At 50.1% G+C, this 15,152-nt stretch overlaps 1 protein-coding gene across 3 annotated transcripts in view; it reads left to right on the top strand.

The window, feature by feature from the left end:
• Window positions 1–11,772, top strand: part of UBOX5 (U-box domain containing 5) — a 37,866-nt gene extending 26,094 nt beyond the window's left edge. For 2 of the 3 annotated variants that reach the window (XM_030309955.2, XM_030309956.1), the window contains exons 2-5: window positions 3,390–3,484; window positions 5,131–6,331; window positions 8,443–8,604; window positions 11,002–11,772. In XM_030309955.2, coding sequence (XP_030165815.1) covers window positions 3,431–3,484; window positions 5,131–6,331; window positions 8,443–8,604; window positions 11,002–11,210 — 1,626 coding nt within the window. In that variant the 5' untranslated portion in view covers window positions 3,390–3,430 and the 3' untranslated portion in view covers window positions 11,211–11,772. The remainder of the gene's footprint in view (window positions 1–3,389; window positions 3,485–5,130; window positions 6,332–8,442; window positions 8,605–11,001) is intronic. The other variant, XM_030309960.1, reaches the window with a different exon arrangement.
• The last annotated feature ends 3,380 nt before the right edge of the window (window positions 11,773–15,152 follow it).

The raw sequence follows: 15,152 nt of genomic DNA, 5'->3' as shown, positions 1-15,152 counted from the left end.
GCATTGCTTCTCTGAATGTGCTCTGGTTTCCTGGCCAAGAAGAGGTACATACAAGGGCCCTGAGAATATTTGCAGATGCAATTCCTCATACATTCATTTTTGAGTTATTGTGGAGAACAAGAAAAATATCAGAAGCTGGAGACATTTTCCCTGGGGGAAAAAAAGAGAGTTCTGTAAACTAGTCCATGTTGATTCCAGACCAGATTCTAGAATATTCTGACAGAGGGGTGGCATATATACCTCAAACAGTGAGAAGTACTAAGAATTTCAACACAGATTCACAAAGAACAGGAGACTTTAGGCCAAGGGTCTCCACTCCATCAGGTTCATCTCATCTCATCAGGTTCATTGATCTTTGTTTTTCTTCCAGTTTTATAATTATCTTGTAATGTTCTTTCTGTTGTCCTGAACTTACAGTCAAAAATAATACAGGGGCGTCTGGATGGCTCCCTCGGTTAAGCATCCGACTTCAGCTCAGGTCATGATCTCGCAGCTCTTGAGTTCGAGCCCTGCATCAGGCTCTGTGCTGACCACTCAGCTTCAGATTCTGTGTCTCCCTCTCTCTCTGTCTCTCCCCGCTTGTTGTCTGTCTGTCTGTCTCTCTCTCAAAATAAACATTAAAAAAAAGTTAAAAAAAATAATATAAACATATGCATTACTTTTTAAAAAACAACATGTGTGTGTGCAGGTATGTGTGTACAGGTATGTACACATTCATATACATACAAATGCTATAACTGTAATATAAAGGAGGTTTTTAAGTGTGATAATAAAATTTGTTCTCATGTGTAAATATTTGGTTATGACCATATTGGAAGGCATAATGAAGTTATTAGAAGCTATTACTAATATGTAGAATCACCTAGAATGCGGACTGCTACAAGTGTAGACTGTCAGATGTATTAGCATCACTCTTGGTGATGCGGTTGTCAGAAATGGTCAATATCTCTTTGTAAAAATCTGATCTGAACAAAACAAAGTATAGTCTTCCTGTGATCTGCATAGAAGTTCCCTTTTTAGGAAATTAGCATGTATTAAAACCATGTTAAAAAAATATTTTGTGTCTATATGTAAAACTCTGAGTTGGGGCGAGGCTGACGTAATAAACATTTAAAGGTCCCATGGCTGGGGCGCCTGGGTGGCGCAGTCGGTTAAGCGTCCGACTTCAGCCAGGTCACGATCTCGCGGTCCGGGAGTTCGAGCCCCGCGTCAGGCTCTGGGCTGATGGCTCGGAGCCTGGAGCCTGTTTCCGATTCTGTGTCTCCCTCTCTCTCTGCCCCTCCCCCGTTCATGCTCTGTCTCTCTCTGTCCCAAAAATAAATAAACATTGAAAAAAAAATTTAAAAAAAAATAAAAATAAAAATAAAGGTCCCATGGCAGACCTTTACTGTGCAGAAACAGCCTGCTAAAATGTTGCACAATGCCAAATGTGCCTGGCCTCCATGTGGCACCTATTAATCATGATAACACAGACCCCAGAGGGTGACCCTTTCCCTGTTGGGCTAACAAAAGAGTTTTTCATGGCCTTCTCTGCCAGATGGAAAAGCATAGACTGGCTGGCTGGCCTCACCCAAGAGGTTCAGAGCCATTGGCAAGGCCTGCTGGCAGGAGAGATATTTCTGGTGGCTTCCCCTACTTCTCTACAAAGACTACCAAAGGCTCTTGGACATTGATCTTTGCTTTTCTTCCAGTTTTATTGAGCTATTAATTGACATATCACATTGAATAAGTTTAAGATGTACCACATAATGATTCAGTATTTGTATATATTACATAATGCTTACTGTAGTAAGTTAATATCTATCACCTCACGTAGTTACAGCTTATTTTCTTGTGATGAGAACTTTTAAGGTCTACTCTCAGCAGCTCTCAAATATACACCGCAGTATTGTTAACTGTAGTCACCATGCTGTACATCACCTCCTCAGAACTTACAACTACAGGGGCACTTGGGTGGCTCAGTTGGTTAAGCGTCCGACTTCGGCTCGGGTCATGATATCACGGTTTCTCGGTTCAAACCCCGCGTCGGGCTCTGACAGCTCGGAGCCTGGGGCCTCCTTTGGATTCTGTGTCTCCCTCTCTCTCTGCCCCTCTCACGCTCACGCTCACGCTCTCTGTCTCTCTTAAAAATAAACATTAAAAAAATTTGCTTATAAGTTTTTTTTTTAATGTTTATTTATTTTTTGAGACAGAGAGAAACAGAGCATGAATGGGGGAGGGTCAGAGAGAGGGAGACACAGAATCCGAAGCAGGCCCCAGACTCCAGGCTGTCAGCACAGAGCCTGACGCGGGGCTCGAACTCACAGACTATGAGGTCATGACCAGACAAAGTCGGACGCTTAACTGACTGAGCCACCCAGGCACCCCTAAAAAAAATTTTTTTTAAAGAACTTCTGTAACTACATGTTGGTACGTTTTGGCCACCTTCACCCATTTCCCCCAGCCTGGACATTGGTCGTTAAAATTTGTTTGGATTAGATGTCCTTTTAAGATGCTTTCCAAGTCTGGGATTTCTGTTTCTCATTGATGATATTTTGGACTCTTCCAGTTGTTTTCATGTTAATAAGAAAATGCAATCACAGGGCGCCTGGGTGGCTCAGTCAGTTAAGCGTCCAACTCTCGGTTTCAGCTCAGGTCATGATCTCATGGTTTGTGGGTTTGAGCCCCGTGTCAGGGTCTGCACTAACAGTGCGGAGCCTGCTTGGGGTTCTCTCTACCTCTCCCTGCCCCTCCCCTGCTCACATGTGTGCTCATGCTCACTCTCTCTCTGTCTCTCTCTGTCTCTCTCTCTCTCTCTCTCTCTCATAAATAAATAAATAAATAAATAAACTTTAAAAGAAAAAAATTGACAGGTGTTAAATGACAAAGATGCCTACTACTACTATGATTTCGGCAACCTTTTCCGTTCTAAACCCTCTGGCTGAGTAGTTCTGTTCTTTCTCTGAGCTCTGCCACTTCTGACCCTCCTTTTCCTGTGGGGAGCGCCTTGCAGAGCTGTTGCCTCCACTGGGTCCAGCTGTCAGCCAAAGGACCCGCAGTCTTGGCCAACCTGCTCAGGCTGCAGGAGAAGGCTCCTCTGTGGGGGCACCTGGCCGTGTCAGTTGGAAGAGTGTGCATCTGTTGATCTCGGGGTGGTGAATTTGAGCCCCACGGTGGGTGTACAGATTACTTAAATACATAAAGAAAAAAAAAAGAAGCTCCTGTGCAATTTTTTGGTGACTCCTTTTCCCCGGCATCACAGGTACGATACAGTGAGACTATATAGACCATGGCCGTGTACGTGAGAGTCTTTGTTACCCTGTTTGATTCTCTTCCCGTAGGAATCAACTCCTAAAAGTTTAGAATTGAACTTTGACATGTCTAATATCAAGCTTTATTTTTTATTCAAGGCTATTTCTGATGCTTGGAAGCTACCCTTTCAGCCACAAAGATGGTCATAAATCTTTGCCTCCCACAGTTCAGACCAAGAATTTACTGCAACAAGGTAAACAAAACAAGTATATGCACATAAATATGCAATGGCTATTTTTCACGCTTTTCCCCATGTCTTGCCTTGTGTATGTGGACTTAATTTAGGTGTAATGTGCTTTCACCTTCACTGTTTTAAATCCCACCAGGTGATATTTAGGTAAGCATTGGCCAGGATGTACCCCTAGAATCATGCAGCACTGTTACAAGGGGAGCTGTGGCTCATTTTCTGGAGGGTCGTGTTCATTGTGCTCCTCCCTCTGATGATAAAATTTAATTCTACTCAAAGTCACAGCGAAGGTAGAAATACTGTCTCCCCCAGTATTCCTCTCACTTACTTCTCATGCTAGAAATAATGACTTGTATTTGTTATTTGGATTCCTTCTTCTTTATTTGAACTAAGTTGCTTTGCCTTTTGTGCAAAGGAGGTTATCTTTCCACAGCCCGGAGCAAGGAGTAAGGAAACTGCAAAAAGAGAATTGAGCCGTCCTTTAATTTTGAGCTTCTGCACACAGCATGCTGTTTCAGGTTCCCAGATTGCTAGCCTGATGTCTTTGAACAGAGACACAGGCTTCCTCCGCCATCTGAAAAGAACATTCTTACGAAACCTTTCGCAGGCTGAAATGGTGTAAAATGAATATCACTGCCTTCCGGAAGTTCATTTACAAGAGATCTACATTAGTGTGATACCAAAACTTTTTTTCGTAAAAGTAAAAATTCTCTTTGGATTTCTTTTGGTTAGCAAATACAGGTACTAATATAGGTCTTATGTAAAAGCAAAGTGGTGTGATAGGAACTTTCAGAAAGAGGGAGGCATACCTGTATCTTAAAATTTCCACTGGTTATAACAAATATTAGAAATATTAAGAGGGGGAGAAGTTACTCACAATCCCACCCCCTAGCATATTCACTGCTCTACATTTCGTATAGTCTTTTGTGGTCCTTGTTGGTGAACACGCTTTTTTTTTTTTTTTAATGTGTATTTATTTTGAGAAAGAGAGAAAGCATGAGCATGGGACGGGCAGAGAGAGAAGAGAGAGAATCCCAAGCAGGCTCCATGCTCGGTGCAGAGCCTGATGTGGGGCTCGATCTCATGACAATGAGATCATGACTTAAACTGATATCAAGAGTCAGATGCTTAACTGACTGAACCACCCAGGTGCCCCCACACTTTTGTTTTTGACCAAGTCCCCTCAGTCATAGATTCACAAGAAGATTGTCCACAAGAAGGTTGCTATGGAAATTTAATAATTGATAGAGTCCAAATACAAAATTAAGAACTGTAATGAACATCTTTGTTTTCCCCTAAATCTCTGTGGGTTCATCCTCTACAATAAAAAAACACTAGTATAGCTGTCCTTTTTTCTCACAGACATTATTTTGAAGGGATTTTTGTTTGCATTCAGCAGACTTTTGTTGCTTGTATTTTTCAAGGATGGGCAGTACTTGGGGACACGGTTGCCCTCAACCCTTGACCTGATAACCTTGAGTGCCTCCCCGCAAAAAAACCCTGGTGAATTCAGTATAATAGAGGAAAGTTTAAATGAGGAACATAAGACTTTCTTTAAATAATTGTCTAAAAAGTAGCAAATTCTTGAAATGTAGTTGTCTTCATTTGGATCTCATCAAGTGAATGCGTGTCTTATTTGTCATTAACTCTAGATATCAGCTGATGGTTATGAAGTAGAAAATCTCATCTCTGAAGACCTGACAAAGAGAAGTCATGGTTTTAGGACAGAGTATTTCATTAAGCCACCAGTCTACGTGATAGTTTCCTTTCCCTTCAGTGTGGAAATCTGTAGGATTAACATAGACCTCACAGCTGGGGGAGGCCAGAATGTCACCGGCCTGGAAATGTACACATCTGCCTTATCCAGCAGAGCATCTTGGAATGCCCCCGAGTGTCGGACCCCGGGCCCCGCCGAGCCGTCCATCCCAGACAAGGAGGCGTTCACCTTAGTAGGCAAAGTCTTATTGAAAAACCAGAGCCAAGTGGTGTTTAGTCACAGGGGCTTCAAGGCCAGGCCACCTTTTGGCCCAATGGACGCCACACTCCCCTCTCCTGCTGTTGTGGCACAGGAGCTCTGGAATAAAGGGGCTCTTTCCCTTAGCCACGTGGTCCATCTCAAGATCTGTATCACCCACGTGACAGGCAGCGGTATCCCTTGCATCAAACGATTGGAAGTGTGGGGTCAGCCAGCTAAAACCTGCTCTCAGGAGGTGATAGACAGTGTCCTGCTGGTTGCCTCAGAGAGCCTCCCTCAGGACTTGACTCTGCAGGCCCCAGCCTTGCCCATGGAGAGTGACTGTGATCCCGGAAGCCTGTCTGAGGGCCAGCAGGCCCCCTCCAGCCTGCAGGAGCTAGCCGAGGTGATTCAGGATGTGCCTGAGGAGTTCCTGGATCCCATCACCCTGGAGATCATGCCTTGCCCCATGCTGCTGCCTTCAGGCAAGGTCATCGACCAGAGCACGCTGGAAAAGTGTAACCGCAGCGAAGCCGCCTGGGGCCGAGTGCCCAGTGACCCTTTCACGGGGGTAGCCTTTACTCCACACTCCCAGCCCCTGCCTCACCCCTCCCTGAAGGCCCGGATCGACCATTTCCTGCTCCAGCACTCCATTCCGGGCTGCCATCTGCTTGGGAGAGCACAGACTGCATTGGCAGTGACACCTTCTTCCATTGCTCTGCCCTCTCGGAAAAGGAAGATGGAGCAGACTGAACATGCCCCGGACAGTAGCCTTGGGGTAAACGCTTCCTGTTTTTCTACCACAAGCCTTCTGGTCTCACCCACTACCTCAGAGCACACCGCTAAGAAAATGAAAGCTGCCAGTGAACTTGGGCTGACACATATGGACTGCTCAACAGGTAATCCACACCCTGCTTCCATGTCCGCTGCCCTCCCTGTGCTTCCCAGGTGACACGTGGCACTATTGCCCTGTGCTTTATGTTTTGCCGTCTTAAGTTACCCCAAAACTTACTGGCTTAAAGCACCACACATTCATTATCTCATAGCTTCTCTGGTCAGGAAGCCAGGATAGTTCAGCTGGGTCACCTGCTGCGGGGTCTTCTCCAGCTGCTGTCAAAGTGTTGGCTGGGGCTGCAGCCGCTTCATGGCTTGACTGGGGAAGGATTCACTTGTAAGCTCATTCCTGTGATTGTAACAGGATTTGGTTCCTGGTTGAACTATTGTTCCGAGGGCCTCTCTTCCCTGTTGGCTGGTCTTGGCTGGTGGCCAGCAGACTCAGTCTGTCCTCAGTTCCTTGCCACATGGGCCTCTCAAGGGCAGCACATAACACGGTAGCTGTGTAAGCACAAGATGGAAGTCATAGTCTTATATTACCTAATTGTGGAAGTGGCATCCCTTCATTTTTGCTTTATTCTGTTAGAAGCAAGTCACTAAGTCTGGCCCACACTCAAGGGGAAGGGGGTACCCTAGGGCATGAGTCTCTGGAGGTGGGTCTCATTGGGAGCCATTTCAGACACTCTCCCACACCTTTGATTCCTATTTTATTCAGTCATGTTTGTAAATGTTTTTAATTCAGTGTTTTTATCTAAGATTGGTGGTTGAATTTTGTCTAATGTCTTTTCAATATCAGCGGAGATGGTACTATGATTTTTCATCCTTAGATCTTTTAGTGTGAAAAAATACATTAATAGGCTTCTTAATATTCAACCGTTATTACATTCCTGGAATAAACTTCATTTGGTCATGCTTCTTTTAATGTTCTGCTTGGTTCTGTTTGCTAGCGTTTTATTTTGGATAAATAATTTGAACTGTCATGTACACATACCATCTCTGGTCATGTTTTGTTACCAAAGATTTGTGTGCTCCATAAGAAGAATCAAGACATTTTCCTGTACTCAACTTTAGAACAATGTAAGAGTATTAGAATAATTTCCTCTTTCCATATTTGGTAGAATTTGCCTGTGATTGTTAGTGCCTGGTGCTTTTGGAGATAACTCTTTGACACTTTCTTTTTCCTTATGAAAATAAATCTGTTTAGATTTTATCATTCTTGTAATATCCTCTCTTACTGTAAAAGCCCTATGCAAATAGTGCACTTAAAGGTTACATCTGTGTCTTCTCTGGTTTTGAGTATAGATTTTAGTCAACATGACCCCTGGAAACTCCTGGAAGCATCTGAGGTGCAGTGGGGTGAGAGACAAAGAAAGGTCCTTAGACCCTGATGTCTGTAAGGTCAGGTTTGTTGGTGATATAGGACCATGCTGACCTGTGCTTCAAGGCCCCAAGCAAGTCCTGCACACTGTAGACAAAATGTTCTACTCCCTACTTTGGGGCAGTTTTGTGAACCCTGATACCAGGCAGGTCTCTGGGTTCTTTCGTGGACAACTGTCTCACTCTCCCATTGCCTTCCCCCTCAGCCTACTGCTTGGCTTTCTGTGAACCACACAGAGAAGGTCCCTTAGATAGTGGAGTGGGCAGAGTGAGGTCTTTGTCATTCTACTTGGTAATGACCACTTTGCTTTACTCAGCAGGAGAGAGAGGACGCAAATGCCCAGAGAGTGCAGGCCAGCAAACCCGCAGAGCGGGGAGGGTGGAGGCCCCAGAAGGGAGGAGATGAGGAAAAGCTGCTGGCGAGGGAATGGACAGGGATCAGGGGCACAATGGTGGGCACCTCCTTGGCCTGCAAGGAGACCTTCTGAAAGTAGGGTGCAGTTCTGCAAATGAGCCACAAGGTGGCCCAGGCCTGCCCAGAAATCTTTCCAGGAGGAGGAAAGCTAGAGCTGGCCCAGAAACCCTGAAAGTGGTGTGGGATGGGTAGGAACGTCCCCAAGGCTTTGACTGCTGGTACTCCATCATCACAATCCACTAGCAGACGTCAGGGAGGAGTTTCTTTACATCTGCGTCCATTTGAAGTTAGAAGTACCGTTCTTGTGGTCCTCCAAGGACTTATGGCTTGGTCTTTTTTGCTGAACCTCTCTCTGGATATCGTGGTCTGTGCATCTCTTGTCAGGTCCCGTGTCCCACGAGCAGAAGCTGTCACAGAGCTTGGAAGTTGCCTTGACATCGACTCTTGGCTCCATGCCCTCCTTCACGGCTCGGCTGACCCGGGGACAGCTCCAACAGCTCGGCACAAGAGAGAGCAGCGCCTCCTGGAGGCCAGGCACCGCCTCGGGTAACTGGGGCCCCATCTGTCTCTCCAGAGCCCGGGAGCAGAAGCCTGGGCCTGCCTCTGGGGCTCCTGGGACCGCCATGCCCAGCCTCCTTAGCACCAGCAGCCAGCACCCGGGCCTCAGGGAGAACTCTGTCTCTTTCCTTTTCCAGGGGGAGCTGAGGGGCTCCTGTGAAGTTTAACTCTTCACAAGGAGAGCTTTCTCTAGTTAACTCTTGGTAATTCTGTGGACTTAGGGCTTGGCAACTCTGCAGTGTTTTTGGTAAGATCTAATATTAATTGTTCTGTCCTGAGGACTTTTGTTTCCCCTCCTTTGGTTAGTTTTCAGATCCATTCTGTCTCCCATCTGACAGCTGGGCAGTTTATTTTAAGGAAGTGTGGAGAGAAGCTTGGGGGTTGTCTCCTTCGTCCCTTCCTGTTAACAGTTTCACTCGTGTTTAGAATAGAGCTGTAGCAGCTTTTGACTGAGGCAGTTTTTGCCCACAGTGAACCTGGGACCACATTAGATGATAGAATCAGTTAGGATACAAGGTGAGAGAACATGCCGGAATGCTAGGCAATTTTTACAAGATGAAGCCTGAAGGAGCCCGTGATAAGGTGTATGCTCAATTCTTGTTGCCCATCCAGAGCCAGGCCATTCTTACCTCTTCTTCTTCTCATCCACACCTCCCTGTCTCTCTTGTTTCCATCCTGACCATCGCCAAGAACCTTCTCGTCCAGGTGACCGGTGGTTTCCACGGCTCCAGACGCAGTGGTTGCTCTCCCTTCCCCTCCCAGCAGTGTCTGATGAGGCTTGCCAGCCCCTCCTTCCTGAAACCCCTTCTCTCTTGGCCTTTCAGATCCTGCGCTCTTTTTCTCCCTCTTTTCACTGTCCCTTTGCAATTTCCACTTCTGACTCCTCTTCCAGACTCTGGTCCTGCAAACTCTTCTCTGCCCTGCCATCCCAGAGAGAACCCACTGGCCAGTGACTGCCCATGCTCCCTTCTGTGGCTCCTTCCTCTCCTTGGAACTCAGACCCTGGCCTCCCTGACAGCTGCCTGGCACCTCCATGTGGGAAACCCCTGGATAGATGTTGAGTGAAGTTCTAACTCAGAACTGCAGACACGCCCCATCACCCCATTGCTAGTAAAGAGCAGCATCTTCTCTTGGGTCAGGCCTGTGACGTGGAGATTGTCCTTGGTGTCCTTCAGCCTTCCTGACATCCATTCATCCTCAAGTCCTGTACGTACTCTTCCAAAGTGGATCTCCGAGCACTCTGCTGCCACCCTGTCCCCTGTGCCGTCCCCTCCCCAGCCCCTCCCTGTCTCTTTCAGCAGCCCTGCTGCTCCCGCACAGCCACTCTCACCTGTAATGTCCACCAGCGCATGGCACTTCACTTCTTAGACTCCTCCCAGGGCATCCCACTGATCCTGGAACAGTCTAAGCCCCTGCCGCTGGTGAAGTCCTGCGCACCCCAGCCTGCCCCCTTTGTAGCCTCACCTGAAGCCAGTCTCCGCCATCACAGCTCTGTGTCCTGTCTTTCTTTAATGGACCAGCCATTCCTTTTCTTTTTTTTTTTTTTTGCTTTGGTTTGGTTTTGGACCAACCATTCTTTGTACTTGCTGTCCCTCTCTTTCTGCATGGCCGGCCTCTTTTTTTCCCCTAAGAGACCACCCTTGCCCTCTCCAGAGGGGTGTGGAGTGGGGACAAAGCAGCCTCCTTAGGCCAGGGCCACAAGAGAAGGAAGCGCAGCAGGTGCATCTTGGGGAGGCAGTGGCAGGACGTGGCCACTGCGGCCCTCATTCAGGGAGGCCCTGCGGGAAGCAGGGAAAGAGGGAGCCTGCAGCACAGGAAGGGGATTGACAGGTCAGGAGGGGCTGCCAGGCTGAAGAGAAGAAGCAGGTGCCAGGCTCAGTGGGTAACTCAGACCTCAGGCCTGCCCACGTGGTGCCCTCCCTCCTCCTTGGACCTGCCCAGCCCTGCTACACCTGCTCACTGTCTGCTGTCTCCTTTCTTGAGTCGTCTTGCCTTTCTTGTAGTTTATGTTATCAGGATGAGCTTGTGCCTCACTCTGACCGTAGCAGCCTGTTCCAGGGGGAAGCAAACCCTGCTCAGAGACTGGGAGGGAGGGCTCAGTGCGGTCCGCTTGCCTTCAGAAGCCAGCTTTTCTTGGGCACTCACTGGAGCACCAAGATTTGATGATTGAGGGGAGGTCTCCCAGGTGTCCGGGCTCCCCAACACCCTCTCCTCCCAGAGCAGCCAGAAGTGGCCCCAGGAGGGATAAAGCCATACCGCTGAAGGGGTGGAGGGTGGGGAAGCTTCTTGTCCCACTTCAGGCTCACGCCCTGCCATCAGGACGGAGCCTGGACCAGGGGACAGCTTTCGCCTCACCTTGGCCTATTTTCCTCCCTGATTTACCAGAGCAGCCTGGGAGCATCCCGGGGCCCGAGTGTGCCTTCTGCAAAAGAGCGTTTTCTCCCTACTTCAAAAAGGAGCCAGTGTACCAGCTCCCCTGTGGCCACCTCCTATGCCGGCCCTGCCTGGGTGAGAAGCAGCGCTCCCTGCCCATGACGTGCACAGCCTGCCAGAGGCCATTTGCCAGCCAGGACGTGCTGCGTGTCCACTTCTGAGTGACCGGCCCCAACCTGAGAAGACCTGTCGATGGGAGGAGCTGAGGGAGTGTGTGTGTGGGGTTGGGGGGCACGATCCCCTGAAGTCAGGCCAAATCCCAAGCACAGAGGGGCCCTTTCCTCCCTAGGGGCTTTCCCTTTGCCTCCTTCCAGAGTGTAGCACCCGGGCCAGAGCACAGGGGAGGGGCGCCCCACTCCTGCTCAAGTGGCAATAGGGTAACAAAGCCATAGTTTGGGCTGGGAGGGATAGGGGATGTATCCCTGCCCTCCTGTGCCTCCCTGCCACCCCCCTGCCAGAGCCCAGGGCCTGTTAGAGCCAGCCCCACCCTGCCAAGGGCCCCCTGAGTTGTCTGCACACACACCCCAGCCCTGCAGGATGGACCCGAGTGGAGCATGAGAGACCATGGCTTGAGAGCTCAAGGACAGCCTCCGCCCGTGGGGTCACCTAGAGTGTTCCGTGGCTGGAGTCTGTGGTGAGTGACTCAGCCCCCGACTGGCAGACGACTCTGAGCCTTAATAAAGCGATGGTTGACGTCTGTCCTCTGTGGACTTCCTCCTGACAGAGTGCTTGTCAGTGTCGTCATACTCCTGTCCCCACCGGCACCCACACAAAGTGGGACCATCATAGGGCAGCCTCGAGCAGTCAGTGCAACCCCGTCTGGCTGCAATTCAGGTCAATGGCCTGAAGGGACGAGAAGTCACGTTTTCGATGCTTGGCATGTGTGAGGGTTTGCACGTGGGTGTGCACGCAGGGTGGGTTGGGCACCCTCCCTTGGGCCGGTGTGGCACACGCTTCCCTCATCTTGGCGGAGCCTGTGCACTGCCCTCTGAGAACAGAGCTTTTCTGCACGGGGCCCATTCTGGGAAAAGTGCTTCTTTATAGGCTGCGTTGTTTTCATTCAAAATTCAGTTCTGTGGCATCCCAGAGGGAACGTATGTATTCCTACAACTGTTTACTGTGTGGAAGAGGTTCTACTCCCTGGAAGGACGGCAGTGAGAAAATGCACCAGGCTGTTCCCCGTGCCCTGGAGGATGTCAGGAGGGAGTTCACCTTGAGTCCTCAGGGCCATAAGCTGCCCAGAAATCCCAGCCGCCTGCTCCCCTCCCCTCCCACAGGCCTGCAGCTCATGCTCCAGGGGGACCCCAGGGAGTGACCCCGGGAAGGAGGGAGCTGATTAAAAACTCAGATTCTTGAGTCCCGGGAATTTAGAGATCTGGGGGTGGGGTTAGAGATTCCGGGGGTATTTGTGCTCCTCAAAGGAAATTCCTTCCCTTGACACAGCCTCACCTGAGACTTCAGAGTCTGCGCTGCTGGCCTTTCCTCTGAGCTGCTCTTTGGCTTCAAATGGCCTGGCCTTACCCTCCTTGCTTGTGTTCTAAGAAAAGCCCCAGCATTCAGAGCAAAAGCACTGCTGGGGGTTGGGGGATGGCTGCCCTCAGCCTGTGGTGGCCTCAGGGGAGCAGCCAACCTGAAGCAGGTTCACTACTCAGGAGCCCTTCTCTCTGGGGGGCGTCCTGTGAGCCCCACCCCAGGGAGCCAGAGGAAGCCCCTTCCCGGGTGGGGTCTACATAAGGCACATCCAGATGGGGGCAGAGTTTTCTCCCTCTAGCGGAGGGGCCTGGTGATCTGCATTTGAAAAGAGCTTCTGCGCCCCAGGAGGCTCTGGTAGGAAACCAGCCATGGGAGCTGCTGGGGCGGACAGTTCCTGTCCTGTGACCAGGTGGAGCCACACCCACATCCTTGGAGATGCATTCATTTTTATCTTACTTGTTTGTTAAGCTCTACACCCAACACGGGGCTTGAAGTCACGACCCCACGATCCAGAGTCACATGCTCTATCAGCTGAACCAGCCAGGTGCCCCTTTATCTTATTCTAAAGCGCCCCCCAAAAGCACATTTGTCTTTCACCAGCCGTGCCAGAAACGGCACTAGGCACGGCCAGCTGGGCAGTTCCTCGCCCCTAGAAAACGGGAATAACATCTCACCTGCCGCCAACCAGGCTCAGAGGGCAGTTTATTTCTCAGCAGAGCCAGGGGCCAGGCACAAAGCAGCTAACCAGTAAACACGGAGTTGACTCGGACTCTAGTAGATGTGGGACCGCAAAGCCTTGATGAGGCCCGCTGCCCCCTCGCAGACCGCAGGTTCTGTGGGGTGCCTGTCTTCCCCTTTCCTGTATCATTTACTCGACGCCAAGCCCGTTTGTGGTGCGCAGCCCTGGGTCCCTGGGCCCCAAATATTCATCTCCAAGGGGCAGTGCGGCCTTGCGTCCTGGCTGTCCTCCCTGTGGGGCTGAGGCCCCAGCCCTTAGCCACTCTGCGCCCTTGAACAGGGACTGGGCCAGCTCGCTCCTGCTGTGGCCCGCCAGCCCCAGGGGCAACGGGAGGGAGGGCCACTTAGAAGAAGTAGAAGAACCAGATAGCCAGGAAGAAGAGGAGCAGCTGCTCGGTGCTCACAGAGTATTCCATCTCCTGGAAGCCTGGCCGCAGGACCCTGCAGCACCTGGGCGCCCGGGCGGAGCAGGCTGCCCTAGCCCCCGGCCGCACTGCTGCTCCCCGTGCGTCTCCAGCTCGAGACCGCCCGGCCGCGCGGAGCTTTTCCATCCCCCAGGAAACCAGTCCTCTGCACGGGGGTTGCTGTAAGTAGGTCTTGCAGACAAAGCGACCTGTCCCTGGAGGAAGCCGCCGCCCGCCCGGCTTCCAGGCCGTTGCCAGCCTCCTGCCGGCGGGCTTGTAATACTGGGCCAGCTGCCATTGTGAGGGCTGTGGGCGGGGCGGGGCGCCTCAGGGCTGTCCCCTCCCTCGGAGGTGGCCCCTCCGCCCTCTTCCAGTCCCCTCAAGTCCCTTTGCAGCCTGCTCCGGCAGGGTCTTTCCTTCCAGATCTCGGCTGGAAGGGACTGGCTGGGCTGGGGATCAGCCAAAGATGCTCTGTCCAGCCATAGGTGGCAGAGGCCATACCCCAGGCTCCACCCCGCCGTGATGCACTCCCTCTCTTATAAAGAAGTGCCATGGCCCAGAGGGGTGACAAGATCTCCAGAGTGGCACGGGAGGAAGTGAGGAAGAAGGGACAAGAGGCACCCTTCCCTCCACCAAAGGTTTGTGCCGGCAGTGAGGCGATGCTGCATGTTATCACCATGTGACCACACAAACACTTTGGGTTGTTTTTTTTTTTTTTTCTCTTACAATATCTTACAGGAGAGGAAGAAAGTATGTATATATGCTGTGTGGTTCTGTTGACTGCGGTTTCCCTTAACATTCTTTCCTGGACATTTGCCTTTGTCATTAGACACTGTTCTTATTACCAAAATCATTTGGAAAAACAAGCCAGAGTTGGGGGGGGGGGGACAGGAAAATGCTGAAAATGAAGAATGGTTTGGGTTGAGTGGGGAGAGCTGACCCTTGTATACATAGACCAACGAAACAGAACTGAAAATCCAGAAGCAGGTCCAAGTGCCTGTGGAAACTCGGGGCACCATAATGGGGGCATCACCAACCAACAGGGAAAAATGGACCTTCATCAAGTGGAGCTGGAGCTCCTGGAAGAAGGAACCATCCAAGAACTAGAAGAAAATGGAAAATGAGGGAATTACTGTGAACCCGGGAATGAGGAAAACCCTCCTCATTCAAAATCCAGATACAGCACGGGAGAAGAGTGATAAATTTGACTACGTTGAAATTAAAAACAAAAAAAAACTTGTACATCGGGGGAAAAGCTACCACTAGCAAAGTAAAAATATAAATTACAAGCTGGGAAAATATATTGGGACTTGTATTATGCAAATGGTTAATATATAGTTTCTAAAAATAAAAACCCGATCGGGGCACCTGGGTGGCTCGGTCGGCTAAGCGTCCAACCTCAGCTCAGGTCATCGTCTCATGGTTCGTGGGTTGGAGCCCCGGGTCGGGCTCTCTGCTGACAGCTTGCAGCCTAGAGCCTGCTTCGGA

Source organism: Lynx canadensis, chromosome A3 (assembly GCF_007474595.2).
Source record: "Lynx canadensis isolate LIC74 chromosome A3, mLynCan4.pri.v2, whole genome shotgun sequence".
Lineage (NCBI taxonomy): Eukaryota > Metazoa > Chordata > Mammalia > Carnivora > Felidae > Lynx > Lynx canadensis.
The sequence above is the reverse complement of the archived record's forward strand: the minus strand, read 5'-3'. Positions and strand labels throughout refer to the sequence as shown.